The 26,626-nt window shown below is 48.8% G+C and overlaps 1 protein-coding gene and 1 pseudogene across 10 annotated transcripts in view; one reads left to right on the top strand and one right to left on the bottom strand.

Annotated features, from left to right (window-relative positions):
• The window catches only part of ARAP1 (ArfGAP with RhoGAP domain, ankyrin repeat and PH domain 1), a 61,299-nt gene that overhangs the window by 22,487 nt on the left and 12,186 nt on the right, over positions 1-26,626 (bottom strand). For 2 of the 10 annotated variants that reach the window (XM_036220797.1, XM_036220798.1), the window contains exons 2-13: positions 22,649-22,730; positions 22,226-22,270; positions 21,610-21,645; positions 17,050-17,601; positions 5,991-6,154; positions 5,323-5,390; positions 4,591-4,718; positions 4,310-4,465; positions 3,869-3,938; positions 3,444-3,564; positions 2,849-3,051; positions 2,270-2,376 (exon numbers count right to left, since the gene is read on the bottom strand). In XM_036220797.1, coding sequence (XP_036076690.1) covers positions 2,270-2,376; positions 2,849-3,051; positions 3,444-3,564; positions 3,869-3,938; positions 4,310-4,465; positions 4,591-4,718; positions 5,323-5,390; positions 5,991-6,154; positions 17,050-17,558 — 1,526 coding nt within the window. In that variant the 5' untranslated portion in view covers positions 17,559-17,601; positions 21,610-21,645; positions 22,226-22,270; positions 22,649-22,730. Of the gene's footprint in view, positions 1-2,269; positions 2,377-2,848; positions 3,052-3,443; positions 3,565-3,868; positions 3,939-4,309; positions 4,466-4,590; positions 4,719-5,322; positions 5,391-5,990; positions 6,155-12,661; positions 13,030-17,049; positions 17,602-21,609; positions 21,646-22,225; positions 22,411-22,648; positions 22,731-26,626 lie in introns of those variants that run through there. The other 8 variants (XM_036220799.1, XM_036220794.1, XM_036220800.1 and 5 more) reach the window with 6 other exon arrangements.
• Positions 355-856, top strand: LOC107517303 (annotated as a pseudogene).

Raw genomic sequence — 26,626 nt, 5'->3', positions numbered from 1 at the left:
GACAGGGTCTGTGGGGAAGGGGAGTGTGGACAAACACAATGACACTTGAGAGCTAGGGGAGCCCAGAGAGGGCTCTGCCTGCCCAGGTAGTAGAAAAGGCTGCTAAGAAGAAATGATGCCTGGCTAAGTAACACTTGACATACTCCAAGGGCTTAGCCAGGTAAAGATGTGAAAGGGCATTCCAGAGAGAGAGAACAGCAAGTGCAAAGAGGCAGGATGGCACATGCACATGGGACATTCCAGGACTTGCAAGCAGGATGGGCAGACTGGCAGAGAGGAGGCTAGAAGACAAACAGGGACAAGCCTGTGCCAGGCAGAGGAAGTCAAAGTGCACACAGTGACAATGGAGAAGCAATGGGGGGGGGCAGTCAGAGATGTCTTTCCCTCTGGCTCTTTCTTTCCCCGTCATCCCTAAGTTGCGTGTATGCTGTCAAGATTTGGCTCTAGCCATAACCCACCACAGCTAAGGAAGGCATTGCTGCTACAGACGTAACAGATGTTAATACAGCTTCACCAGAGGTGCTGAAGACCGTCCTCATTCACGAAGGCTGAGCGATGGAATCCACGAAGCTGCCTAGGCCTTAGCCAAGCACTGAGCCTGTCACTGTATATTTGCATCCAATTATATGAGCCTATGGATGTCAGGTTAATGGAAGTTCTTGTGCTGCACACCAAATCAACCTAATTAAGGTTGATTACAGCAAGAAATTTGGTGAATGGGCAGGCCCCCTGTAAAACTGACAGAGAAAGAAACCTCTGGAAAGTGGTTAGTTGCAGTTGCGTAGTAGTTAAAGATGATGGCAAAGAGTTTCATGACAAGGATGTCCTTAAAGAGTATTTCAAATTTAAGAAATGAACCAATAAAACCTTGGTTTTCTACAAAAAGAAAAAAAAAAAAGCCCCTCTGGTGGTCACAGGCAGCCAGCCAAAGGGTGAGGAGGCAGGTGTGGGACCAGAGGGCCCACGGGCCTAGGGCAAGATGATGAGGAGTAACGGGAGAGGCCAGATCGAGGTGAGAGAGCGATGGAGGCAAGAGAGGGGTGGTGATGGGTTTGCAGAAGAGTGAATAGTCTTCCCCGAGGAAGCCCAGGAGGAACAGTGAGTTGAGGAGGAAGTTAAAGTGGGGAGATATCCATAGAACTATTAGAGACACAGTCTAGAGCTGAGGAGAAAAACCCTGCTGGAGAAAGATCTGAGCTAAGATCAAAGGCGGTGATGATGAGGGGGTGGGGTCCTGAGGCTAGCATCAACTAGGCAGTTACTGCACACCATGTCGAATAACAGTTTTATAAAGACTGTCAGGATCCTACTCACAGAGGTCGAAACTGAGGCACAGAGAGGCCAAGTGATTTGCCCAGGTCACACAGCAACCCAGTGGCAGGTCCAGGATATTATAGAGTGAACTGTGTTCTCCTAAAATTCATAGGTTGAAGCCCTAACCTCAATGTTAGATAGGGCTTTTAGGAAGGTAATTAAGGTTAAATAATGTCATAAGAGTGAGGCTCTAATCTAAAAGACTGGAAGGGACACCACAGCTCTGTCTTCAGGTGGGCACAGAGGAAAGGCTATGTGAGGACATAGTGACTAGGTGGCCATTGACAAACCAGGAAGAGAGACCAACCCTGAGAGTACCTTGACCTTGAACTTCTAGCCTCCAGAACTGTGAGAAAATAAACTTCTGTTGTTTAAGCACTCCCCCAGTCTGTGGTATTGTCATGGCAGCTGAGCTAATGCACAAGATTTGAACCCAAGTACGACACAGTGCTTCAGAGGTGGCAGCAAAAGGCCTGGGAGAAAGCGAGCCTGCCCAGGGAGAGGACAGCGGACAGTCAGATCACTGAGGGATGGATAAGGTCAGAGAAAACCATTAAATAGCAGAGTCTTAGAGGTTCAGGGAGGAGTACCCAGGACCAGTCACAGCAGACAAAGAGAAAAGAGTAGCCTTTGATCTCAACCAAGTATTGATGACAGATGAACACTTTCAAGGAAGCAGAGCACGCAGGATGAGTAGGTGGTACAGAAAGCCAATATGGGCAACTCTGGGAGCAGTGGAGGTTGGGGACAGTGATGGCCAGAGGGCGGTGGGGTGAAAGTTTGATTTCTTAGAAGGAAGGGATCATCAGAGCACGTTAGCAAGTAAAGGTAAAAGACCAGCAGGGGTAGGCAGAGCTAAGAAGAGAAGGGAGAAATTCACCCTAGCAGCTTCCCACATATGCAAGACAAAAATAGTGGGAGGGAATGAGGATGCAGGTGAGCAATGGAGGCTCACCTGAAGATGCGGTAGGGGGTGGTGAGATCGAAGCTGCGCCGGTCCACCTCCTTCACGTTGCCCACACTCATGTCAATGAAGGTAATTCCGATGCCCAAATGGTACTCCTGGCAGGCAGGTGGGAAGGGGTGAGGGCAAGGCCGGGGGGGTGGGGCTCGAGGTCCGAGATATGGCAGAGAGGAGGGAGTGGTGGTACTTTAGGGACTAGAAATGACTAGAAAGGAGATAAGGGAGAGTTCAGGAATCTGGGAAAAGGTCTATTCAGGAAACAAACCCAGGCTCAGAGGCCATGTAGCAATAGGTAGGGAATGATGAGAAGGTAATGCACAGGGGTCAGGCAGGGGATGGTGTCAGAACTAGGAGCAGGAAGAGGGGGGCCAGGAAAGGGCTGGGCTCCATCAGGGGAAGGAAAAAAGGAAAAGGGCAGGACTAAGAGACTAGGTAAACATGGGGCAGAACTGAGGGACCAGGTGGGCATGGGGTGGAGTTGAGGGACCAGGTGGACAAGGGAGAGACTGAGGAACCAGGGAGGGCATGGAGCAAGGGAGAGGTTTAGTAGCCTGGCTGACCACTTCGCACCTCCAGATTCTTGTAAAGCTGCACTTTGTCCCCGACTACAGCCACATAGAGTTTATTCTTGAAGCCTCGTAGCTCTAGGCTGCCAGCACGGTCAGGTGGCTCTGAGTCTCGAACACCCAATAGAGAAGCACCAGACAGCTGGGCACGGGCACGCTGCTCAGCCACTGCCTGCTGTAGGGCCTGCATCCACTCCTTCCGCTCCACTGTGGGCCAAGGGGAAGGAGTAAGCCTAAATTCAGCCCGGCAGTCTCCTGCCCCCGTTCCAAAGGACAAGAAAGCCCACCCAGACTAGCCCACCTCTCTGACTATCTGAGTTCTCTGACTTGGACGACCTCAGGCTCCAATCCTGGGTATGCCCCTTGAACTAGCGACTTTGCCTTTCTGAGCCTATTTCTCCTGTAAATGGAATATGGTTTTGAGGACCCGATAGGTATCCCAAGCACAGAGCCAGTCAGAGGGTACCTCCTTCCCTGCCCCACCTCATAAAAGGTCAACTTCTCTCTGGATTTGATGTGGGGGAAGCTGATATGCCCTTGTTGTCCTCCCTGCTCTTATCAAGCCAAACTGCTAGTCTTCTTTCTGTCCCACTCCCCACCATCATTCTCTGCCCGGAAGGCAAAGGTCCGGTTGTTAGTGATCACTTCAAACTTCTGGTCCCCAATGGCAGCCACACGAGAGATACAGGCCACGGAGATAAAGCGTTTAGAGTAGGCATCCTAGGGAAGAGAGAAGAGTTGAACTGTGGGAATCCCCAGAGGCCCAGCCCCTCCCTGACTCCCTCAGCCTCAGTTGAAATGAAGGCTGCAGCCGTCTCTCACAGGTGATGAGGGACAGCCCTGTCACTGACCCTGACCACAGCTCACAGCTGGCCTATGGACCAGAAGTCCACGGTTCAAGGAGTCAGAATGGAGATCTGGTGAGGACTCACATGGGGAGGAATTCTGCCTGGGTCCAGTGTCAAGGTTCAAACTAGGGCCAGGCTGGAGCAGAGATCATAGCAAGGATCAACACAGGGCTTACCTTGTTACTATCAAAGTATCGCAGGTAATTGGCATCCAGTCTCACCCATCTCTTCTGATAGATGTATGATCTGGAGAGGCAGAGGTGGAGGGACAACAGAGCAAAGGACTGGAGATTAGGGGAGAGGCTTTGGGATTACCCCAGCTCCCTCTGGCCACCACATACAAAGTTAGAAACGGCCAGGTCCCAAATGGTCACTGAGAAGATGGACTTTACCTACAGTAAGAGTGGTTGAAATGGGACTCAGAGTAGGGCTTCCCAATATTAAGGGTAATAAAACACAGGCTTTGTGGGGATCATCGGTGGTTACAGTCTGCATGGAGGGAGGAGACCTGCTCAAATAACCTTGACTACTCTGGTTTTCAGATCCGTGATTCCAGTATACTAGAGCACCGAGCACTGAATGCGGAGCACCAGCAGGACCTAACAGGTCTCACTCACCCCTGCGGTGGGTTCTTATCCAGCCAGCCTGCCTTGATGACGGGTGTGATGGGGGTGGGACCCCCTGGCCGTCCATCCATGGGCTGGGGTTGGAGCTGGGGGACCAGGAGGCTGCTGGGCAAGGATGAGCTCAGGCTACTGGTGTGCCATCCACCGCTGGGGGAAGAGGAGAGGGAATGAGTGGGACTGGGATGGGGACTGATGAGATATAGGGGATGGGCGGGGCTGGGAGAAGGAGCAGGGCTGGATAGGAGAGCCACCAGAGAGAGGTGGACACTCACTTGGGGACACCCTCATAGGCATGGTCATCCTCATCTTCATCCTCTTGGTCGTCCAGTAGTTCTTCCTCCTCACTCAGCAGACTGGCCACACGCACGGCACGTGGGACTTGGCTCACTGGGGGCTCCTCCTGCACCCCAAGATCCACTCAGCATCATGCTTCCCTTCAAGCCCCAGATAGCACCCACCCAGAGGCTGAGACACTCCACTTTGCCCACTTCATCTCAGACCTACAGGACTCAGCACTTTTACTTCTGTTTCCTCACACTCCCCTCCCCTCACTGGCAGATTGCACAGGGACGAAGGGAGACGGGGCCACACCAGCCCAGACCAGAGACAAAAACAGAAAGACTCCGGGGTGGAGTGTTAAGACACTCAGAGAGAGGGTGACACGGGAACAAAGAAAGCGAAACAAAGACAGTGGGCCAGACACTCTAAGACAGCTGTACTCAAAACACCAAGGGAGAGGAGGCCACACACAGCCATCCAGATGTAGCTGAAAACTGTAGCTGGTGCCATAAACCAGAGCCATAGACCCCTAACCAAGCGTTGGGACTTGGGACCGTGTGCCCGACCCCTGACCCCTGCATGGCTAGACAATGAAGGGGTAAGGGAACTCTCCTGAAATGATCGCCCATTCTCTCTAATGATCACCAGGGTCTGAAAGGCAGCTGGGCAGCCCACCCTCCCCACTAACAGCAGACAGCCCAAACCCAAACCACCACTTGACCCACCTTCTTGGTCATCACGCCAGCTGGGGCTCCCCGCCCCTCTTCTGGGGCCTCATCGTAGTCAGAGTCATCTGGGGAGAGAGAGGGATGAGGGGAGACTCAGAATCAAGGAGCCTGGCCTCCCCTCCTGGGTATCTAGGCCTGGCTTCACAAAGGCCACCTCCAGCCCAAAAGAGACCCTCTCACCCCCACCCTTGCCTAGCTTCCGAAAAAAGACACCAGGGACAAGAAGTGCTATTTACACCCTTGGGACTCATAGGATGGCACTAGGGGGTTCCTGGCCACTGAAGAGGAGGCAAGCTTGGGGTTCAGGGGCAGGGACTATATAAATAAGACTAAAAAAAGCAATATGAATCAAGAATCAAGAAAAGTAGACAATCTGAGGGGCAGCAAACCATCCATGAGCATGGAAAATACTCCCAGACTTTAAACCATGGGCAACTCAGAAAGTTTGCCAAGTGCCTGCACCCAACAGTCAGTAGGTCATATATGTGGGTGCTGTCTCCATTGTGAGGATGAAAAGAGTGAATCTCACTTGTCAGGGGCCACACAGGGCCTCGGTGGCAGGGCCTAACAGAAAGCATAATGCAAACCTTGCATCCTTGCAGACTCCTCGAGGGCCAGATCACAAGCCACCCACCCAGAGCCCCAGGCCTCGCTATAGCACTCACCGAACTCTGGGAGCAGGCGAAGTGGCTTCGGGGGGATCTCTGGGGGACTGGGAGACAGGGGGTAGGGAGGCCCCACAGGGAAGGTAGCTGGGGGCTCTTCAGGCTCTGGTTGGGGAGAGGATGACAGTGGTAGTGACAGTAACTCCTCTTCCTTGGACGGAAGGCTGGGAACAGACCAAAAGTTGGGCAACAAGGGGGTTAGCTCAGTGCTGCTGAGTCACTGAGCAAGTGTCACCAAGCAACAGAGCCAGGACTCAAAACCACTGGGCCCCCAGCTCACCTGAGATACAGCAAAACTCATTCTTCCACAACCTCAGACAGGAGCCCTCCTCCACATAGCCCTCCTCACCTCACTTCCCTACCCCAAACACTATAAGCTCCCCAAAGCCTAAGGAAACAGGTACCTTCTTTTGCTGCATTGCTCTGACATGATAATCTGTCCTCAGAGCTCTAGCTTTTAGCCACATGTACCTACTGGGTGTCCAATCTAGAAGAGGAGTGAAGACCAGAATGGGGTGGGGATGGCTTACATCTTAGTCTAGGGAGTCAGGGAATGCTGGAGGAGATGAGACTTGAGCTGAGCATGTAAGGATAAGGTGTTTGTTGGAGAATGGATGGGGAAAAAATAAGAATCGAGGCCAGGGGCGCAGATCAGAGCCTCAAAAATTAGGTCCTGAGGTCCTGAGTCATGGATCTCTGGCTGAAGACCATCCTCTCTCATCCCAGACATGGATATTTATCATCCCCCAGATGTCCTCAGACCTCTCAAATTCACCTGATCCCACCACATTCTTCTTGCATATCAGCTCCTCACCTCTGCTACTACTCTCCCAGGAACCCTTCCCTGATTCTCCAAGGCCAGGTTCAGGGACCTCTGGGCTCCTAAAGCCACAGTGCTCCTGTGAGTCTGTCTCAGTACAGATCACACTGTTCTCAGCAGGCTGACAGTCTTCCAAAGGGCTTTGGCATTAAAGACATAGGTTTGAACCTTGCCTAAGTCTTAGCTCCTGTGTCCTGGGGCAAGCACCTAGCCTCTTGGAGCCCCAGTTTCCTCTTTTGTACAGTGGGGACTATCTCACTGACCTGGCAGGGTGATGGGAAGATTAACCAAGACAAGGCATATCATGTGCCAGAACACAGGATGCACAAGGATCACCAGTTGGAACAAGATGCCTGAGCTCCAGAGGCCTGGCCGCACCTGTTGTCTCTGCCAGTGTCCAACAGGGAGCCAAGGAGTAGGTGGGCAACGTTTCCCACCAGTTACGTTCAGCCTGGTCTATCGCCCAATGTTCCTGGCAGTGCCTAGTAGTGTACGTTGACTGTAAAAGCAAGAAAGGGCTGGGGCATGATCATGATGCCAGGCCTTTGTTCCTGCTGTTGGCTCCTCCAGGAATACCCTTTTCCGTGGTCTCTGCTAATGAACATCTACTTATTCTTTAATTACAAACTCAAGTCTGCTTCTCTGAAAGTTTTTCCTGACCCCTCTTTCCTGTACAAGGAATATTCATGTCCTTGCACATGTTCCCTTCTGTTATGACCTTTAGACAAACTATTCCAAATACAAATTGTTTAAGTATCTCCCTCTTTAGTGCCAGGTACTGTGCTAGCATCTAAGCCAGGACCTGACCCCTGACTCCACAGTCTACGTGCTTCTTAGAACACATGGTTACTTCCATATCACCCTGTACTCTAATCGTCTCTTCTCCATGCGTAGGCAAAGAATGAATGAAACTCTTTAGCTTTCTGTGTGAGAATCAGACTTTTAGTGATAGCATCCTCACTCTAGAAACCTGCTAGAGGTGGTATGTCAGCTATGTTCCTAGACAACTAAGGCAAAAATGGCCTGGGTGAGGAACTGTACCTGGACTAGGAGAAACTCTAAGTGGTCTCTCAACTTGGTGAAGAAGCCAGAACTTTGGGCTTCCCTGAGTGTCATGGCTTGTAGCTTGGCACATTCTATGAAGAAACCTGAAAACACATCTGTAGGGTTTTTAGAAGACACAGTGGCCCCTCCGGGCAAGAATTTTATAAATAAGGTGACTCTCACAATTGTCTGCTGTGAGTCTCAGTCCCCTACCCTTGGGCTGTCCCCTGGAGGGCCACAGATAATAGATCTTAGAAAGCTGTGTAGACAGTGGCAATAACCATTATAAAGACCCCATAGCAGAAGAAGACCTGCCACTGCCTGGTGGCCAACTGCTCCCTCCCTGTATGCTTCTTACGGAATCTGATGCTAAGTGAGCCTATGATAGTCCAGAGGGCATGAATGTTTAGCTGGACCAAAGAAGACTCCCTGGTGGGCATTGTATCAGGCTGTCTCCCTGACTTGACCTTGACTCTCTTTAGGGCAGGAGCAGCATTGGACTTGACTCTTTATTCCTACAGCCCAGTATAGGGCCTGGCTGAGTCATCAACAAGAGCATGTGAAAAGGTGGGTAGATGGGCAGATGGCTGGATGGGTGGACGGACAGAATGAGTGGATGAATGAACGAACAGATGGATGGGTAGGTGAATAGGGTGCCTATGAGGGCTGGGTGGAAAGCAAATGAAAGGGTGAATGATGACCAAAAGATTGAGTGAGTGCCCATAGGCCCAAGGGCATGACCTGGGGTACTGGCCCCCAACTGGACAGGTGCAATGTCTTTGGAGACCTCTTGACAGCCAAAGCAATCTATTACACACAGTCTCCCAGACTCCAAGAAGAAGGGGCCCTTGGGGACCCAGCATGATCAGCTGAGAGCAGAACTCCAAGCTGGCCCAGAGGAGGTGGGGACAGGCTCTGCCCCTCCCAGCCGAGCAGGGCTGAGTGGGCGTGGCTCCCCAGCTTCTGCCAGGATTGAGGGCCAGCACTGAGGAGAAGGTGGTGGAGCCCGAGCATCCCTGGAGCCCAAGCAACCTCAGCCTTTCTACCTCTAGCCCTCAATCCTCCCTCATCACTGTCCTGATCATCAGTGAGGGATGTATCTATCTGAGGCCTCTCCAGCATGTGGGCAACCTGAGGCAAGTACCACACTACCTTCTTCACTATGGTGTGCCCAGCACCCAGCAGCAATTAGTAGATGAAGACCTGGATTAATTAATTCTTATTAATTATGTGTGTGTATGTATTCCTAGCTATCTTCTAAGTGCTTTACATGCAGTCATTCATCTACTCACTACAAAAGCTCTATAAGGCATGGCTCACTGTTCTCCTTACTTTACAGATGAGAAAACTGAGGCACAGAGACACGAAGTAATTTGCCTTTCATTCCACAGCTGGGATTTGCACACAGGTAATCCAGCACCATAGCCTACAAGCTCAACTGGTGGTGAATGAGGCCACAGCCAGGATCTGAGGGCTTCTCTGAGGCCAGCCTCCTCACACCCCACCCCGACGCAGGATCTAGGCAGCTCTGGGGCTGATGTTTGGTCCAAGAGGGGATGTGATTACAGCTCTGGCAGCCACTGTGACCGTGGCAAGAAGGCAGAAGGAAAAAGATGCAAAAGGCTCCTCTCTAAGCAGAGGCTTCACAGGAAAAGGGCTAAGTGTCAAGAATGTGGAGGTAATAGGGCTCCTCATGGACCTCCAGACCTCATCCTAGCCTCCTCCTCCAAGAAGCCTCCTGGCTGACCCCTGCCTGCCTACCACAGGGGAATGGGCCATGCTGAGTCATGGCCAAGCCCAGGAAAGGAGAAGTGGTGTGAGGAAGGCTCAGCATGTGGGAAAACCCCAAGGGAACAGGCAGAGCCCACAGAATACCCCCACCCCAGCTGGAGTCCTGGCCATTCACTCCTAAGAGCAGCCCCAACTCCAATCTGCAGCTGAGGCCCAGCTGGGATGTTTCCCATTGAACTCTGACCCTCTAGACCAGAAGATCAGCCCAACCCTGAGCACATGCGCAGTGGCCCCACCTCTAAACCTTTGCTCAAGGCTTCTTCCTCCTTCCCACTGCCCTCTCCCTATTGTCTCAGCCTATGGAAAGCTCATCTGTACCTCAAAGCACAACTCAATGGGCCTGACCTATAGGCAACCTGAGATGCCCACACAGAGCTATGCTCCCCTTGCTCCCATACATGGCTCCCCTGCTCCTTCAGCTCCTTTCTCCTCCGCCCAAGGGACATATGGACCCATCAGCTCTCCCCATTATGCCTACAGTAAGAGCCAGCACTCTTGGCAAGGGCTGATCCACCCCAGCCTGGGCCCTCAATTTAAGGATTATCTTACTGGATTAGGGCAAACACACACAGCCGACCTTATACTTAGGGGTTGCAGCTTATACTTAGGGGTTGCAGGACATGTGAGGGTCCCAAGCTACAATGGGTAAGAGTAGGGGGACCATATAATGAATCATATAAGCCAGAACATTTCTGAGAGTTAAATGAGGCGCTATTAATAACCATGTCCGGGCAACTGGTATAAACAGAGTCTATCTCAGGCAAAATGAGAAGTGTGGTCACTCTAGCTAAGAGAGAGATTTGGGGCCAGACAGACTTGGGCTTGAATCTTCATCAGTTTGTGACCTCACAAAGTGGATCACTTCATCTCTGAGCCTCCTCTCTGATCTGCTTCTAAGCTTACTGATCATTCAGCAAGGAGATATACTCCCATATTCATCAGCACAACTTTCTCACCCTGGCTATGGCTAAAGGAGGTTCAGGCCCCACAGGCTGGGTTAGGAACCTGCTTCATAGCTTCCTCCTCCAGGATGGCCCTTGACTCTGCCTCCATATCTTTCTGTCTACATCAATTTCTGGCAAAAAGAACTCGGTTTTACTGTAAGGGCAGGCTGACCCTGAACTCATCCTCTACTCACATTCCAGCCATCCTTAATAGAGCTGTATTCCATAAATGCATACTTCTAGGCCTTTGCATATGCTGTTACATCCACCTGGAATACTCCTCCTTGTCTGAACACATCCTACTCCTCCCTTCGAGAGGTCTAAATCATATATCCTTCCCCTCAGAGGGGTTCCCTCCCTAGAGAGAGGCTCTACTTTGTGCCTCCCCTCACGTCTCAGGCTGGTGGGTATAGGACCTCCTTGGGACTCCTCCAGCCTCCATACTTCTGATTACCCAGTATAGTTGTGTCTGTCAATGTTTGCTTCACTGAACTGACAGAAGACCAAGGACTCAGGCCTACACCTGTCCCGGTATCAGGCCCTTCCCCCTAACACATCACACAGGGCTTGGAGGGACCAAGGCCAATCTCAGCTCCTAGACTCTCACTAGCAGGACCAAAAGATGGGGTTAGGCCCAGTGATCTGGACACAACCCTCTCCTAACCTGATCTCCCTTCCCACTAGAAAACCTTCCCAACTGCCTACTTCCTCATTTGCACCCTGGCTAAACAATGCCCAGGCCTTAGTCCTGTGCGTCTTGCTTCCTCCACAGCTGCCCCTGTCCTTCCTTCTCCATCATGAGATCCAAAGGTCAGCCCCATTAGAATGGTTTTGTTCTGTTTGTTTCTGCCCAGGCCACAGCACAGAGAGCCCTTCCTGGCATTTCACTTGCATAGATGTGATGTCTGAAACATGCCTCTCAGCTTCTGCACATGTTGTACAGAAGGCCAATCCCTCTCCATGTAATGGCATCACCCAAAACAGAGAGGAAGTGTACTGAATGATCACAACCCCATTCACATCCTGATCACTGGAGGTCAGCAACTCCCCCACCGCTCCACAGAGCAGAACCTGATTAACCTGGCATCCACTCTCAATACTATGGCTTCACCTATCTCTTAGCACGTCTCCCTGGAACAAGAGCTACCACTTGCTAAGTACCCACTATGTGTCAGGTATTCTGCTGGGGGCCTTTTTTCATTTACTCCCCACAACAACTCAGATCACCAACTCCATTATGCTTTAGACATGCCTCCTCCTCCAAGAAGTCCACCCAATTGCTCCCTCCTCTAAGCTCACACAGCCTGTTAGCTCCTTCATGGCACATCAACTACCAGGGTTATACGGAACCTTCTCACAGGCCAGCCCTGCTGTTGTGGGCAGGAGGAGGCAGAGGCCTGGGTCTCCCACAGCAGCTCTATGTGCTTCCCGGGCCTGACCCTGTGCTGGCTCCAGAGGGTAGCAGCAGGAGGGAGAAAGAAACCAGACCAACTAAGTGCCAGACCTCAGAAAGTCTTCCTATCATTCTGGACTCAAGGGGAGGGCAAAGGGGTTCAGGTAGGAGCTGCTCAGAAACATGGTACCCTTGAATTTGACCTTGAGAGAAGCCCGCCTAAGCCTCCTGGGAGAATCCTCCGTGGGGTGAGGGGAGCAAGAACTGATGAGATCAGTACCAAGTCCCTGAGGGGCAGAGACCCTACAGAGGAGGAGTCTGTATGACCCAGCAAACAGGCATTGTGGGCTCTCAGTGGACCCAGGAGACAAGCTTATCAGGAAATGGAAACTGGAAAGCCCAAGGCAGGGGGGGAAGGAAGAAAGAAAAGGAGAAAAGAAAAGGGCAGAAGGAAAAACAGAAAATGTGGAGAAAGTGAAAGAGGAAAGAAAAGTCTGAGTGCAAAAAAAAGGAATAGGGAGGAAAGTACCACAAAACATATCCCAGAGGTGATAAACCTACAAACAGTGATTCCTGCCTTCCCAGGCCCTCCGGAGGAGCCTCCCTCTCACCCCGTGCCCGCCCCCATCCTGTCCCCCACTTCCCAGCCCAGCCCTCCCCGTAGACAGCCAGTGCTCACCCTCAGATGCCTGCTGGGTCCTGAGCCTTAGGACTCCCACAGCTCCGGCCAGGCAAGCCCAGTGTGTACTCAAGTGTGCTGTGTCTGCCCAGATAGGCAGTGTCCAACCTGAACTAGTCTCGCAGACAGCCTGGCCCCTATTCCCTGGGTGTGTCAGGCTGTGTCTGAATCCAGGTGTGGCACTGTGCGCTTGCGATTGTGTGATTGTGTCTCCGAGAGTCTGTGATCACTTGTCTGAGTGCGTATCTCTATGTATAACCACAGATATGTCAGGGAGTAGTGAGTGAGTGAATGTGTATGTGTCTGCATCCAGCTCTGGCCTCCCCTGGCTTCCTGCTCTCCGCCTCCCCCACCCCCTGCAACCCTGGCCAACACACACTTCCTGAAAACAACAGTGACTGAGAAAGAGAGAAAAGTCACCCAGAATCCCCTGGGGCAGACACTTCCTCTCCGCCCCTAGGCCGCCCCCCCCATCCCAAACTGGAACTGGACAAGCCACCCCCATGCCATCTAGCAGGGACTTACAGAGTGGACACCCGGGAAGCCCTGGCCCTAGCTGAGAAAGAGGAAACTCAGAGAGGCTAGAAAAGCAGCTCTTTGAAAGGAGCAAGTTCTGTCCTGGCAACAAGTGATCAGCCTCCAGGACGACCAGGGATTGGATGGGCTGCAGGGCAGTCAAGGGCACAGGTAGGAGGCCTTGCACTGTGACTCCAGCTGACAGCTGCCTCCTCTTAATAAATACTCTATTATCGTGAGGTATTTCCAGGCATCCAAGCACCAGAAGAAAAAACAGACTCAGATCAGTCCAGGAGAGGCTCTGTGGAGTGACCCTGGAGCCCTGAATCAGAAATGGCCTGTCTGCCACTCTCAGGGAAGCAGGTTCAGAGGGTTCATATATTTGACGCTTGGATCTGGGTAGACTAGGCCCCAGGCCAAGAGCAAGGTCTGAACATCAGCTTCCCTCTGCTGGGCTATGTGACTCTAAGCAAATTTCTCGGCATCTCTGGAACTCATCAGCAAGTTCCCTATCACAGGCTTAAATAAGGGTGGGGATACAGACCATGAGGGTGAACTGGAGTCCTCCCACGCCAGGCAGAATGGTGAGCCTAATTCTGAGAGTCCTGACCCAGCTAGAGCAGGGAGGAAGGGACCCCTTTCTGCTCAATTTCTGCCTGCCTCCTCTGAAGGCCCTTCTCTTTCCAAGATGTCTGGGGTGACACGGGTTGGGTGAGCTTAGGATCCTTTAACCCTATTGTTCAGTGTCCTGTGGGCACTGAGGGCACCCACTGCTGCTGAATTGGCACGGGCGACACATGTGCTCAGCGTCTGCAGTACAGAAGCTCATGCAGGCTTTGTCTATTCACTCACGCAACACACTTTCTCAGTGCCTATAAGGCACCTGGCACTGTTCCAGATGGTGGGGATTCAGTAGTAAAGAAAATCGACAAGGCTCTTGGCCCTAATGGAGCTAATGCTATAGTGGAGTCCTCTAGGCATCACCTGCATGCACACATATACATATTGGCTCATACCTGACGCTACATAAATACTATACACACTAAATCACCGCCCATTGCATGGACACTCAAAAATGGACTTATACTCATGGAGTCTCCAATATACCAACACACATGGGCACAGGGGCCTGGTGAACTTACACACATACCACAGAAAGCCACAACTGAAATGACATAAATCTCCAGATACATTTACATATTAGGATCACACATCACCTCCCTCAGAACCTGGGCAGATGGGTAATACAGACACACTATTACCTCGGTAGCTCGCACAAACTGGCCAGTCATGCCCTCACATGGAGTCACTACCTCAAGAATACACAGATGAACACACAGTAGATAACCCCATATTCCACTGGGGAGCCTGGTGATAGTGTGGGGCCAGGCAGAAATGCTCACTCAGCCACCACAGATCTGGTATAAGAGGCCTAAGATTGAGAGAGTGAAATCCCCATCACCAGAGGGTATGAGCAAGAAGAGAAAGGCTATATCAGGAAGCAGGGACTCCTGCAAGGGGGGCAAGAGCAGGCCAGGTTGAGCAGTCTCCCACTGTGCACCATGGAGCCTGGGGTCATAGGAAGGGGCCGTGAGGGGATAGGTAGCCAGTCAGACTCTATCCTGGCCCTGACCCTGCCCAGCCTTTGTGTGGTACATGTACATGAGACTCCATTTACTGTAAGTTTTTCTACCACTGGGCTTAAAAGACTTGGTACATCCTGGGAGCCCAGGGCGCTAGGACTATAGATGCCCACAATTCCAAATGTCAAAGGCCCCAGGACACAGGAAGTCAGGCTTGGCAGCTCACCTCTAACCATATTCTGCCTCAATGAATAGTACAAATTGTAAGAAATAATTGTCTACAAATTCTTCCAGCATGGAATGAATTTTGGGTCCTCTAGCTACAAAAGGCCAGATTTCTCACCATGAGAGCCTGGCCTCCCCCAGAAGTTGGCTAAGTTACTTAAGTTCAGACAGAAACTCTAAGTGGGGGCCTCTACCCTAGGGCGTGGACAGGACCTTGGCTATACCCAACAACTCTCCTGAACTCAGATGTCAGTACCAGAAGGGCCATGAAGGGTCAAGGATGGCACCTGATGGGGAGACAGGCACAGAAGGGCAACTCATAATGGGAGACACACAGTTAGCTGGGCCTGCCCCAGGTATCCTGCCTCCAAAGCAGGAATCCAGACCCCTACTCCCCCACTGGGGGGTTTGCCTCCTAAGCCTTTGTGAGCTCCCTATGAACAAGGGCCCTACTTCCTACCCTTGTTAACCCATTCCTACCCACCAGAGACAGGCAGGCAGACAAGCAGACAGACAGACACCATCTGTCTCTCTCTGTCTGTCTCTCTCACTCCATCCTGATGAAAGAAAATAGAAATTACTCCTACACACAACAAAATAGCCACTAGAGGGCGCAATGGCACCAGGAAATTCCAACATAGTCCGCAAGCCAGGCTCCTTGGGGACTCTAGTACTGTTTGTTCCCAGTTGTGTAAATCTAGAAAAGGCATAAACTCTTTTTGTTCTTTCACCAATCAGATCTCAAAACACCACATCCCTGGCTTGCCTTCAAGGCCCCTTACTTAATGTTCCTCTTTGGGTGGGGAAAACCTCCCAGACCCTCCCCACGGGGGCTCCTTGAGCATGTACTTGGCATGGATCCAGCCAATGCTCCCCTTCCTTCTCTGAGCTTCAGTTTCTGTGCTTGAAAATGGGACACAAATCCCCCAGAAGACTTGCTGTAAGGATCAAATGAGCGCATGTAAGCAAAGAACCCAGCACAGTGCCCCAAAACAGGGACCAGGAGACCTCTCTCTGCACATCCCTTCCTCCTCCAAGAAGCTATCTCAGATTAGGCCGACTAGGTCTGAGTGTTGCCATAAATCTCTATTACACCCCTGAACACATATTCAGTCCCAGTTTGGGATTCTCCCTCCCAGCTGGCCACCATGGCAAGGGGAGGAAAGAAGGATACACATGAAGGAGAATAAAATGGAACAACCACAGAAGTAGGAGGAAACTCAAGAAAACAAGGAGTACCAGAAACCAGGAGGGGAGAAAACAGTTCTGAGAGAGGGAAAGGAGAATGAGGCATGAGAAGCATCCCTAGGATTTGGTGACATGTGGCAGGAGCAGTGTAAAGAGGGAAGACAAAACACAAGCACCAGGTCCTGGGCAGTCCCTACTCCTCCACAGCAAGATCATCCAAGGCGCCCTTATTTCCTCCACATGCTACCTCCCAACTCCAGAACGCACCCCAATGCCCCACAGTATCTCACACTTGCAAAGCTCCAACCTGAACTCCAGACTTTCCCCCACACTCACTTCTGTTCCTGAACCCCCTATCTCCAGACCAGTGACAGTACTATTGTCCACCCAAGACGGTAACCTGGACACCGTTGTGGCTCCCCATCCCCTCTCCACTCACATTTAGGCTGTCCGCAAGGCTTGTCCATTCGAGAAACATCTTGCTCCAATCTGCCTATTTCTCTCACACAGCCTGAGCAGGGCTCACCTGGCCCGTGCCTTCTCACTGGTCTCTTAGCATCCTCCCCCATTAGCCTCATCAGCAGCCAGAGTCACCTTTTTAGTACTCAGCTTTCATCAGAGCATTCTGCTTAAAATCCTCCTGGCTGCCCACCAGGCCTTTACAGCACATCCCACCAGCACCATCCACAAGCCTCACCCTCACTCACCCAAAAGTTCAGCCACATCGTCTGCCCAGAGTGACCTGGAAGGTGCTTCCTGCCTCTGAGCTTTGCACATGCTGTTCGCACCACTCAGGTGCCAAAGGCCACAAACTCCCCCTCCACCCTCTAGAGTCCTCTACCCATGTACCTCCCACCCTGCACAGTAGCCACTCACCTCACCAGTGAACGGGGGCGCCCAGTGCGAGGGGGCACAGGTGGAACACTTAGCTCTGCCAAATGCCGCTTGGCAGGCAGCGGGGGCAGCACAGGGTCTGGGGCAGCCGTGGACAAGGTGAAAAAGCAGGCAGGTGGAAGGCAACTCCTCCGGGGTGGGATGGGTGGGGCAGTGGATAACCCCTCATCCTCTCTAGCCATGGGCAGTGGCTCAGGTGGAGTGGTGGGCGCAGGCGGTGAACGGAAGACATGACGCTTCATGGGCACAGGCCGTGGGGTGGGGCGGGGTGCGGGGGCTGGTGGCGCATGGGCACGAAGTAGGCCAGCCAGAATGCGGCGGCGGTGGCCAGGGAGTAGCACGCCCATGTCCACCAGGCGGGCATCGCTGAGGCCTTGGCACTCTGTGGCCTGGACCAGTCCATGCTGCTCAAAGAGCCCGGTGTACTGCTCCAGGTGCAATGCCTGAAGCCACTCGGCGACCGACAGTGCTATATCCCCGGCCTCTGCCATGGTTCCTGACAGCAGAGGCCAGCCAGCAGGGCTCTGTCCAGACCTGGAATAGACAGATGGGCACAGGTTAGAGGAATAGCGGCCCAGATTTAGTTCCCTGATTAGCATTCTTATGTGGCGCTCCTATACCATGAGGTCAAGCTCTATCCTTGAGCATTTCCCCCCGTGCCGCATGTGCCAGGGAAGGCCAAGTACTGCCAGGTCTCTGAACACACAAGCTTTTCCCTCATCCTGAAATCAGCTACCCCCTCCCCCACCCTAATCCCTGTGGCCACCTAGCATCCAGCTCATATTTCCTCTAGGAGGCCCTCTAGGACCTCCGGAGTTGGTACCACCACCCACCCTCATGCATAGTCCTGGCCACTGCTGCAAGGCTGGCCAATAGCTGTGTCTGGCACAGACCCTACTGCCTTCTGTAAGACCCAGGCAAGGTCCCAATTTCTTCTGAGTCATCAGTTCCCAGCTGAGGGCCAGGCCCAGGGGCTTAGTGAACATGGGTGGGATTGAGGGTACTGATACCACTGCTGGTTCCCCAGCAGACCCAGTATAGGGATTGAGCCTCACCCCATCTCCATGCCCCTGGAGGAAGTGGAATGCTCCAGGAGGTGTCAACTAAGCATCACACAGCCTCTACGGTTCTGGTCCTGTGCATAACTCCTCCCACCACCAAGAGGGAAAGGGAGTAATATACAGGAAAGGCCATTCATTCATTTGTTCATTCAAAATAGCCTTGCACTGGGCTATGGGAACTCAGGTCCCATCCCTACACTCAAGAGCTCCTGGTCTGACAAGAATCCAGGAATAGATGAGGCAAAGAAAAGGTGATAAATAGATAAAAGGAAAAGTCATATAACCATCTCCATAAATACTAAAGAGGCATATGATAAAACTCAATATCCAATATACTTAAATAAAAATCTTATTACAATAGAAATATATTGAGCCTTCTTTAAACCAAAAACCAAAAACTTGTTTAATGGGAAAACAACAGAAAAACTTCCATTAAAGTCAGGAATGAGACAGGGATATTCATTTCATTATCATCATCATCATTATTATTCACAGTCCTCTGAAAGTTCTAGAGAGCAAAAATAAACAAGAAGTATAAAAATTAGGAAGGAAGAGATAATCTATTAGTTACCAATAAAATGAATTTTGAGTTGGAAAATCTAAGAGGCTCAACTGAGAAACTATTACAAACAATAAAAGAATTTGGTGAGATAGTTGAGTTCAGAAATCAATACTTATAAGCAATAACCAGGTAGAAACCAAGATGAAAGACCCCATTTACAATAGCACCACAAAATATAAAACACCAAGAATAAACTTAATAAAAAATGTATAAGATCTATAAGAAGAAAAGTTTGGAGTGTTACTGAGGGACAAAAAGACTTGCACAAGCTCATGCTGAAAGTTCATGTGGAAAAATAAACAAGCAGGAAGATCCGGGAAAATTCTGGAAGCAGGGGGTGAGGGAAAGGAAGGGTAAAGAGTGAGAATCAGTCTCATCACATATTAAAACATACAAAGCCATGGTAATTAAAACAGTACAGTCGGCCCTCTGTATTTCTGATCAAGTTGGGAGTCTACAGACACAGACGGCCAACTGTATGCATTATCTACACCATTTTAAATAAGAGACTTGCGCATCCACAGATTTTGATATCTGAGGGAGATTCTGGAACCCATACCCCATGACTGTACATGTTACTAGAACTTGAACAAACAGATCCATTAAATAGAACAGAAAATACACAAAAATAGACCCAAATACATATAAGAATTTAGTATACAATCAAAGGAACTCAAACTAGATGGATTATTAAGTTTCTGGGACACCTGTGGAGCAATCTAGGAACAAACTCAATTGGACCTCTACCTCACACCTTACAACAGGATAAATTACAGATAAAGCGATGATTTCATTATAAAAAAAAATAGAACCACAAAAGGATTTTTAAAATCACCTCAGAGAGCAAAAGTCTTTTAGAAATGACACAGACCTAGAAGGATAAAGAAGTAAAATATTCAGCTGTATAAAAATCAAACAATCCTGCATGATAAAAAAAAAAAAAAAAAAAAAAACACCATAAGCAAAAGCCAAGAGATAAATGACAAACTAGGAGATACCTGCAACTCCTATTCCAAACACAGAGCTAATTTTTCTAAATATTGAAAAGCACCTAAAAATAAGAAACAGATTAATAACCTAACAGAAAAATGAGCAAAGGATTTGAACAAAGAAATTCACAGAAAGGAAAATATAAATGGTTCTTAAACGGATGAAAAGGAACTAAACCTCCCCACACTAAGTGGTGATATGGTGAGGCATTCCCCTCCCTGGCAGATGAGAGCGTCTCTAGGAAGGGCAAGGCCACAATAGCTGTGAAAACCCTAAGTCAGGCTGAGCTTTGATCCAGCCACCCTTAGATACTTACTTTGCAGTCTTACTGGTACATGTTAAAAATGACAGATATAGATGGTTATGGATATAGCACTGTGTATAAGAACAAAAGGTTGGAAAATACCAAAACATCCACAAACCTGAGACTAGTTAGCTAAATTATAGTGTAGTCATACTGTAGAATACTGAACAGTTGCACAAAATGAGGAAACTTGTAACACTGATAAGAGACCTCCAAGATACTGTTAAGTAACTAAAGAAAGGTACAAAAGTGCATACATAACATTCTGCCTTTTATGTGGGGTGTGGGGAGGACAACGGAAGTGAACAGATCAGTATGTAACTACTGGTAAATGCATAAAATATTTCTAGAAAAGATACACAGGAGACAAGGTAATGCTGATTGCCTCTGAGGAGGAAAAATTAGGGCTGATCATGTATGCGGGATTCCCGTACATATGCATGTATTAGATTTGGTTATTTTCTCGTGCTAAAAAAAGAAAAATGAAGGCCAAGAGGACAGGAGAGAGCAGATGCAAAGCCACGGCCTGAAGTTTACACAATTCGGATGCCTTTAAGAAGAAGAATACAAGGTATACAAGGTATGCCAACTATAATTTTTTTTTAAATCTCACTGAACTTTACAATGTAAATATGAGCAACTAATTGCCTATTATATTTCAATAAAGCTATAAAAAAAGAATACAAGAATATCTTAATTTCACAATAAACACAAATATTAAATCATTAGATTATATATCTGAAACAAATATGTTATATGTCAATTACTTCTCAGTTAAAATTTCTCCTGATTAAAAAAGAATTATCTTACTTTTGTAAAATTTTACACAAAACATATGACCATAGGCACACACTGCCTGGGCCTCTCCCTATACTCTGAAAGAAGCCTGAAGATCAAGTTCCATCAGCTCCCTGTAAACCCACCTCTGGCTGGTGAGACTTTTCACTCCACATTTTTTCTATCACCTAAATTTTGAACTATGTGATATGTTAAGTTTTTTTTTAATTTTTTTTTTTATGATGACTTCGGTTAACGAAATCCAATAAGTTTCAGCTACACACTTTAACAATAAGGTGCGCGCGCGCGCGCGCACACACACACACACACACACACTGTGTTCACCTCCCATGATATATTTTTTAAAGGCTCCTGAAGGACCCAAAGGAAGACACAAACAAACAGAAATACATTTGATGTCTTGGAAAAGCCAGCTCTCAACATAATAAAGACATCAGTTCTTACAATGTTAAGCTATAACTGGCACAACCCCAACTAAAATTATCTAGTGAAAGAGTCTATAATTCATATTAAATGATATTAAAGCTTTATAATTGGCAAAACACGGTGCAGAATAGTGTTTTATGAGGTAAACATCTGGGTTAAACAAAAAAAGTACATGAAAAGATGTTCAATATCACTAGTAATCAGGAAAATGAAAATCAAAACTATAACAAGATATCACCTCAAACCAGTTAGAATGGCTATTATCAAAAAGACAAGAAATAACAAGTGTTGGAGAGGATGTAGAGAAAAGAGAACTCTTGTACTCTGTTGGTCAGAATGATTAGTGCAGCCACTATGGAAAACAGTATGGAGGTTCCGCAAAAAATTAAGAATAGAATTACCATATGATCCAGCAATTCCTCTTCTCAATATTTACCCTAAAAATACAAAAACACTTATTCGTAAAGATATATGTACCTCTATGTTCACTGCAGCATTATTTACAATAGCCAAAACATGGAAATAACCTAAGTATCCATCAACAGATGAATGGATAAAGATACACACACACACACATAGGAATACTACTCGGCCATAAAAAAAAAAAACATGAAACATTGCCATTTGCGACAACATGAACAGACCTTAAAAATATTATGCTAAGTGCAATAAGTCAGACGAACAAGGACAAAAATTGTATGATTTTGCTCGTGTGGAATATAAAAAAAGTAATGAACGAACTAACAAAACAAACAAAAACAAACTCATAAATACAGACAACAGAATGGTGGTTACCAGAGGGGAAGGAGGCTCAGGAAGGAGGAGGGTAAAAGGGGTCAAATATATGGTAACAGAAAGATACTAGACTTTAGGTGGTAAGCACACTAGAGAGTATACAGATATTGAAATATAATGTTGTACACCTAAAATTTATACATTATTAACTAATATTACCTCAATAAATTTAATTTAAAAAGAAAAACATATACATATAGCATACACATATACACAGAATACCTCCAGATGGGTTTACAAGAAACTGTCTTTGAAAAGAACTGGCAGCTAGAAAGCAAGAAAGGGAAGGTTACCTTTCACTATACCCTCTGTATATTTTTAATTTTGTACCATTTTCAAAAAAAAAATAAATACAGTTTAAAAGATAACATGATCATCTGAGAATGCAAAAGAGAAGGTAACTCACTAGGCACAACCCCCACCCCCACCCCAACCCACTGGTCTCTGCCTGGTCCCACCCTTCGGAGCCCTCCCAGGAGGTTCTTTGCAAGGTCTCTGAGCCTCACCCTCTTTCTTTCAACCTCAGTTTTCAAAACAGAAAATGGGACCTCACGTCTCTCCTCCATGAAGCCTCCTCCCTCACCTCAACGTTAGGGCTCAGCCTGCCACATCCAGCCCCTAAGCCCTTCCTATCTCCTGACTTACCTGCTTGGGCTTCCCAGGAAGCTGGTCCTCCCAGAGGCAGCTACTACTTTGAACAGCTCCTCATCTTGGCCTGAGGTGGAAGCTGCAATGACAGGAGGGGAGAAGGTCTATGAGGCAGGGACACTTGGGAGTGGAGGGATGCCAAGAGGAGAAGGAGGGAGGAAAGAGGAGGGAAAAGAAGATGAAGGGAGGAAGGAGGAGAAAGGGGAGGAGGGATGGGGAAAAAGAAAGAGAGGAAAGAAAGTGAGAGATGAGGGAAAGGGTCGAGGAAGAGAAAGAAGAGGAAGGAAAGGTTCAGGGAGTCTAATGGAAGCCAGAGCCGTCTACTGGGGGCGAGGAGGCAGATACACTGCTGCCCAGAGGTAGAGGTGACACAGGTGGTAAAGGAGAGCTTGGACTCTTCATTTCATTCTCTGGCCCCTCCCCAGGACCAATGGCTGGGATGTGTAGGGGGCAGCTGCGGCAGAAACTATTGGCCTGGTCAGGAAGTTGGAGTATCCCCAGGGAAGACACAGGGAAGGGGTAGATTTGGCTCCATGACTGAGGCAGTGCCCCCACAACACAGAGCCTGTCAGAGAGAGGAGCGGGACCGTGGGGAGACCCAGGGAAATAGGACCCTCTCCATTAAGTCTGGGAGCCGTAGGGTGGAGGTGAGGGCAGAGTGGGGGGCAACTGAGGCAGAGGCGTGAAATCCCAGGGGCCTGTTCCTGAACATGGGTGGGGGCCCAAAGAGGTGTTTCCAGCCAGGAGGAGAAAGAACCAGCCTACCCTGCGGGCAGGGCACTGGCAGGCTCAGACGGCTCAGGCTGTTTGGGGAGGTGCTGGAATGGACAGGTCCCACGGCAGAGCCACCTTTTTTGCCACTTGGGCAGGGTTAGCACCAAACTGCTGGGCTCTGCGTGACAGCTTTAGGAGGTTGTTGTGAATGTTTTCAATTTACTAGTTAGGTATCTATTTCAAGTAGATGCCACAATTATTTCTCAGTATAGGGCTAAAATGTTTTAAAAGTATTTTAGAAAAAATTTTAAGTAATTAGTATTTTAGAAAGAGTTGGCAAAAAATGGCAGTGCTAAGCAAATGACAATTTTCAAAAAGAATATCACTTCGTACAGTATATAAATGTCTAACCACTGTGCTGTACACCTGAAACTAATATAAAAAATACTGAATACCAACCCTAACTGAAAAATGAAAATTTAAAAAAAATAGACAACAAACATAGTCCTTACTGTATGCCAGGTACTTGAGCACTTTTTATTAAGGTACTTAATCCTCACAGCAGCTTTATGAGGTACACACATCATACTTTAAGATGAAGAAACTGAGGCACAAAAAAAGTTGCCCAAAGTCATACAGTTAAAAAGGCGCAGCTTGAATATAGTTGAGACCCACTTTGTCTAATTTCGTAACCAGTGGTAGCCACATGCAGCTACTGAACACTCAAGATGTGGCCATAAAATGAAGTGTACTATATAAAACACATGCTGGATTTTGAAGGCTTAGTACACAAGAATATAAAATATGTCAATAACTTTTTTCTATTACATAATGGAATAACAATAATTTGGATATTTGAACAAAATGTATTACTTAAATTAATTTCATGTTTTTTTTAATGCTAAAATTTTAAATTGCACTTGTGGTGCATTACATTTCTATTGGACAGTGCAGCCCTAGAGTCTTAACCACTATGCTGACTGACTGACTCTCAAAAGTGATAATGAACACTAACTGAGCCCCTGCTATAAGACAGGCCCTGTTCTAAGGGTTTAAACATGGACAGATTGATGATGACCCCTATTACCCTATGGGAATGACCAGGGCTGGAAAACAGGAACATACTTCTGTCCCTGCAAAGGGCCCAGCCCCATCCTGGGCCTCTCCTAAGTTCCTATTCCTGCACTAAAGGCTTCAGGCTAAGCTCAAACATGGGGACTCCACACTCACAGCCTTCTAGGACAGCCCGATCCAAGGCACTAAAAGCATGAGCCAGATATCAGACCTGGATCTGCCTTCCAGGAACCTCAGGCTGGAGGGGGACAGACACCACCCAGCCAGTGAAAACGACCCACAAGGCCCTTACCAGGGCAAGGGTCAAAGAAGGCTTCCTAGGGGAGGCAGCTCCTTGAAAAAAGAAGTTTGGAGCAGTGCCCTGCTGAGCCATGCTAGAGCCTAAGGCAAAGAAAGAATCGGCAATACTAAACCTCTTAATTTAAAATGTGGATATTTTCTCTTGGATTCTTTTTAATTACTATTGACTTTTTAAAAATATTATTTATCTTGATTACTGAGCTTTTTGCGCCCTGCCCTCCTCCACAGTTATATTTTGTGCCCGAGGCAAATGCTTCACTTGCACCACCCTGATCCTCAGGCTTGGTGTGGAGGTTTAAGCCCTTTAGCTGCTATGACACATCACTGAGTCTCCAACCTCAGGGAAGCAGAGACTAGGCAGAGGGGAGTATCACCCTATTGCGACAGCATGGCCACAAGTTGAGGGACTCTCCTTCTCCCCTACCCTAAGGACCCAGCTTAGGCTTCAAGATCCTACCAGCCTGCCCTGTCCCTGCTTCTCCCCTGTCTCCCTCCAGTACCTCTCTGCTATGCCAAACCCGGTCCCACACCTGCTCAATGCCCTATCTTTGTTCCCACTGCCCTCAAGTCCAGCTGCTTGGCCTGTCATTAGACCTACTCCAGCCCCGACATTTACAGATGAAGAAACAAACACCCACAGGGAGGAAGTGACTTGCCCAAGTTGCCAGTGACACAGCCCAAGCCCCAGTCAGGCTGGGCTGCCCCACAACTCCCTCCCTCACTTTTTTATACCAAGCACCAGCTTGGCACCTTGGAGCCCCTGAAATTGTTCACTGACAATGAGTAAATGAACCATAGCCTCTCACCTTCAGGTACTGATTCCAGGCTGCCTCCTCCAGAAAGTCCTCCCTGACTGCCCCTCTCCCCCAGGCTCTTAGACCTTAGAGGCTGAGCTGTGCAGCTCAGCATTGTTTCTGCTCTGTCTCTGGTTGTTCCATTTGTAGGGGGCAGAGGGGTGGGGTGGTGGGGTCCATCTCCACTCAACCTCCAACCTAGCCTGGAGTATCCTGTGAGTCTATATTCCCTTTTTGTCCTCCTTGCTCCTCCCCACCGCAGAGCTCAGGACCTGACTGGGCTCATAAGGGCACTCAGTATAGAAGTGAAAAAGGGTCATCTGGACTCTCTAATCCTTGCCAGCCAGTCACTCCTTTTTCAGGTTTGGCTTGAGTCCCTCTTGTTGGAGTCAAAGCTTTCACCCTTCTGTCCTCTAACTAAAATATCAATAGCTGAGAGCAGAGTTTAAAACTCATGGCCCCTTCTTTGTCTCAACCCAGTATCTCCCTCATGCTGTCCCTGTCTCCTACTTTCTAGGGATACCAATTCTGACAGTCCAGCAGGAAGGTGGCCCACAGCCTTCCTCAAGGACAGGAACACTATTGCTTCCTTCATTGTTTAAGAGCCTACCACAACATGCCCATCCCCTGAAAGATTTCTACCTTCATCTCAGTTGTCCTCATAACGATCCTAAGCCCAGGTATTTTTACCCCATTTCATGGAGGCTGTATGAGAAACTTTCCCAGGTCACTTGCTAGAGCCAACAGGGCCTTCAGAGGATGTTACTGCTTCTGTCTGGTGGAGTTGTCAAGGCTTCCAGAGGGCACTCCTGACTGGGCCTTGCTGCTCTTCCAGGCAAAAGGAACTGAGTATGCAAGGCCCAAGGATGGGATCAGAACTTGCAGATGCAGTGATGGTATAATTCAGTGGGGTAGGAACAGGAAATGTGAAAGAACAGTAGTGACACCAGAGAGGTTTGAGGATCCTCCCTCTGGTCCCCACAGAGCCTGCTGACCATGTGGGTATAAGCATCCACCGCATTCTGATTTACATAAGTGAGTCAGGCCTGGGGCAGGGCAGCCTCAAAGATCCTAATTCCTTCTATACTCAGCA

The sequence above is a fragment of the Rousettus aegyptiacus genome, unplaced genomic scaffold (genome assembly GCF_014176215.1).
Source record: "Rousettus aegyptiacus isolate mRouAeg1 unplaced genomic scaffold, mRouAeg1.p scaffold_m13_p_5, whole genome shotgun sequence".
NCBI classification, from domain to species: Eukaryota; Metazoa; Chordata; class Mammalia; order Chiroptera; family Pteropodidae; genus Rousettus; species Rousettus aegyptiacus.
This window is presented reverse-complemented; position numbering and strand designations above follow the sequence as displayed.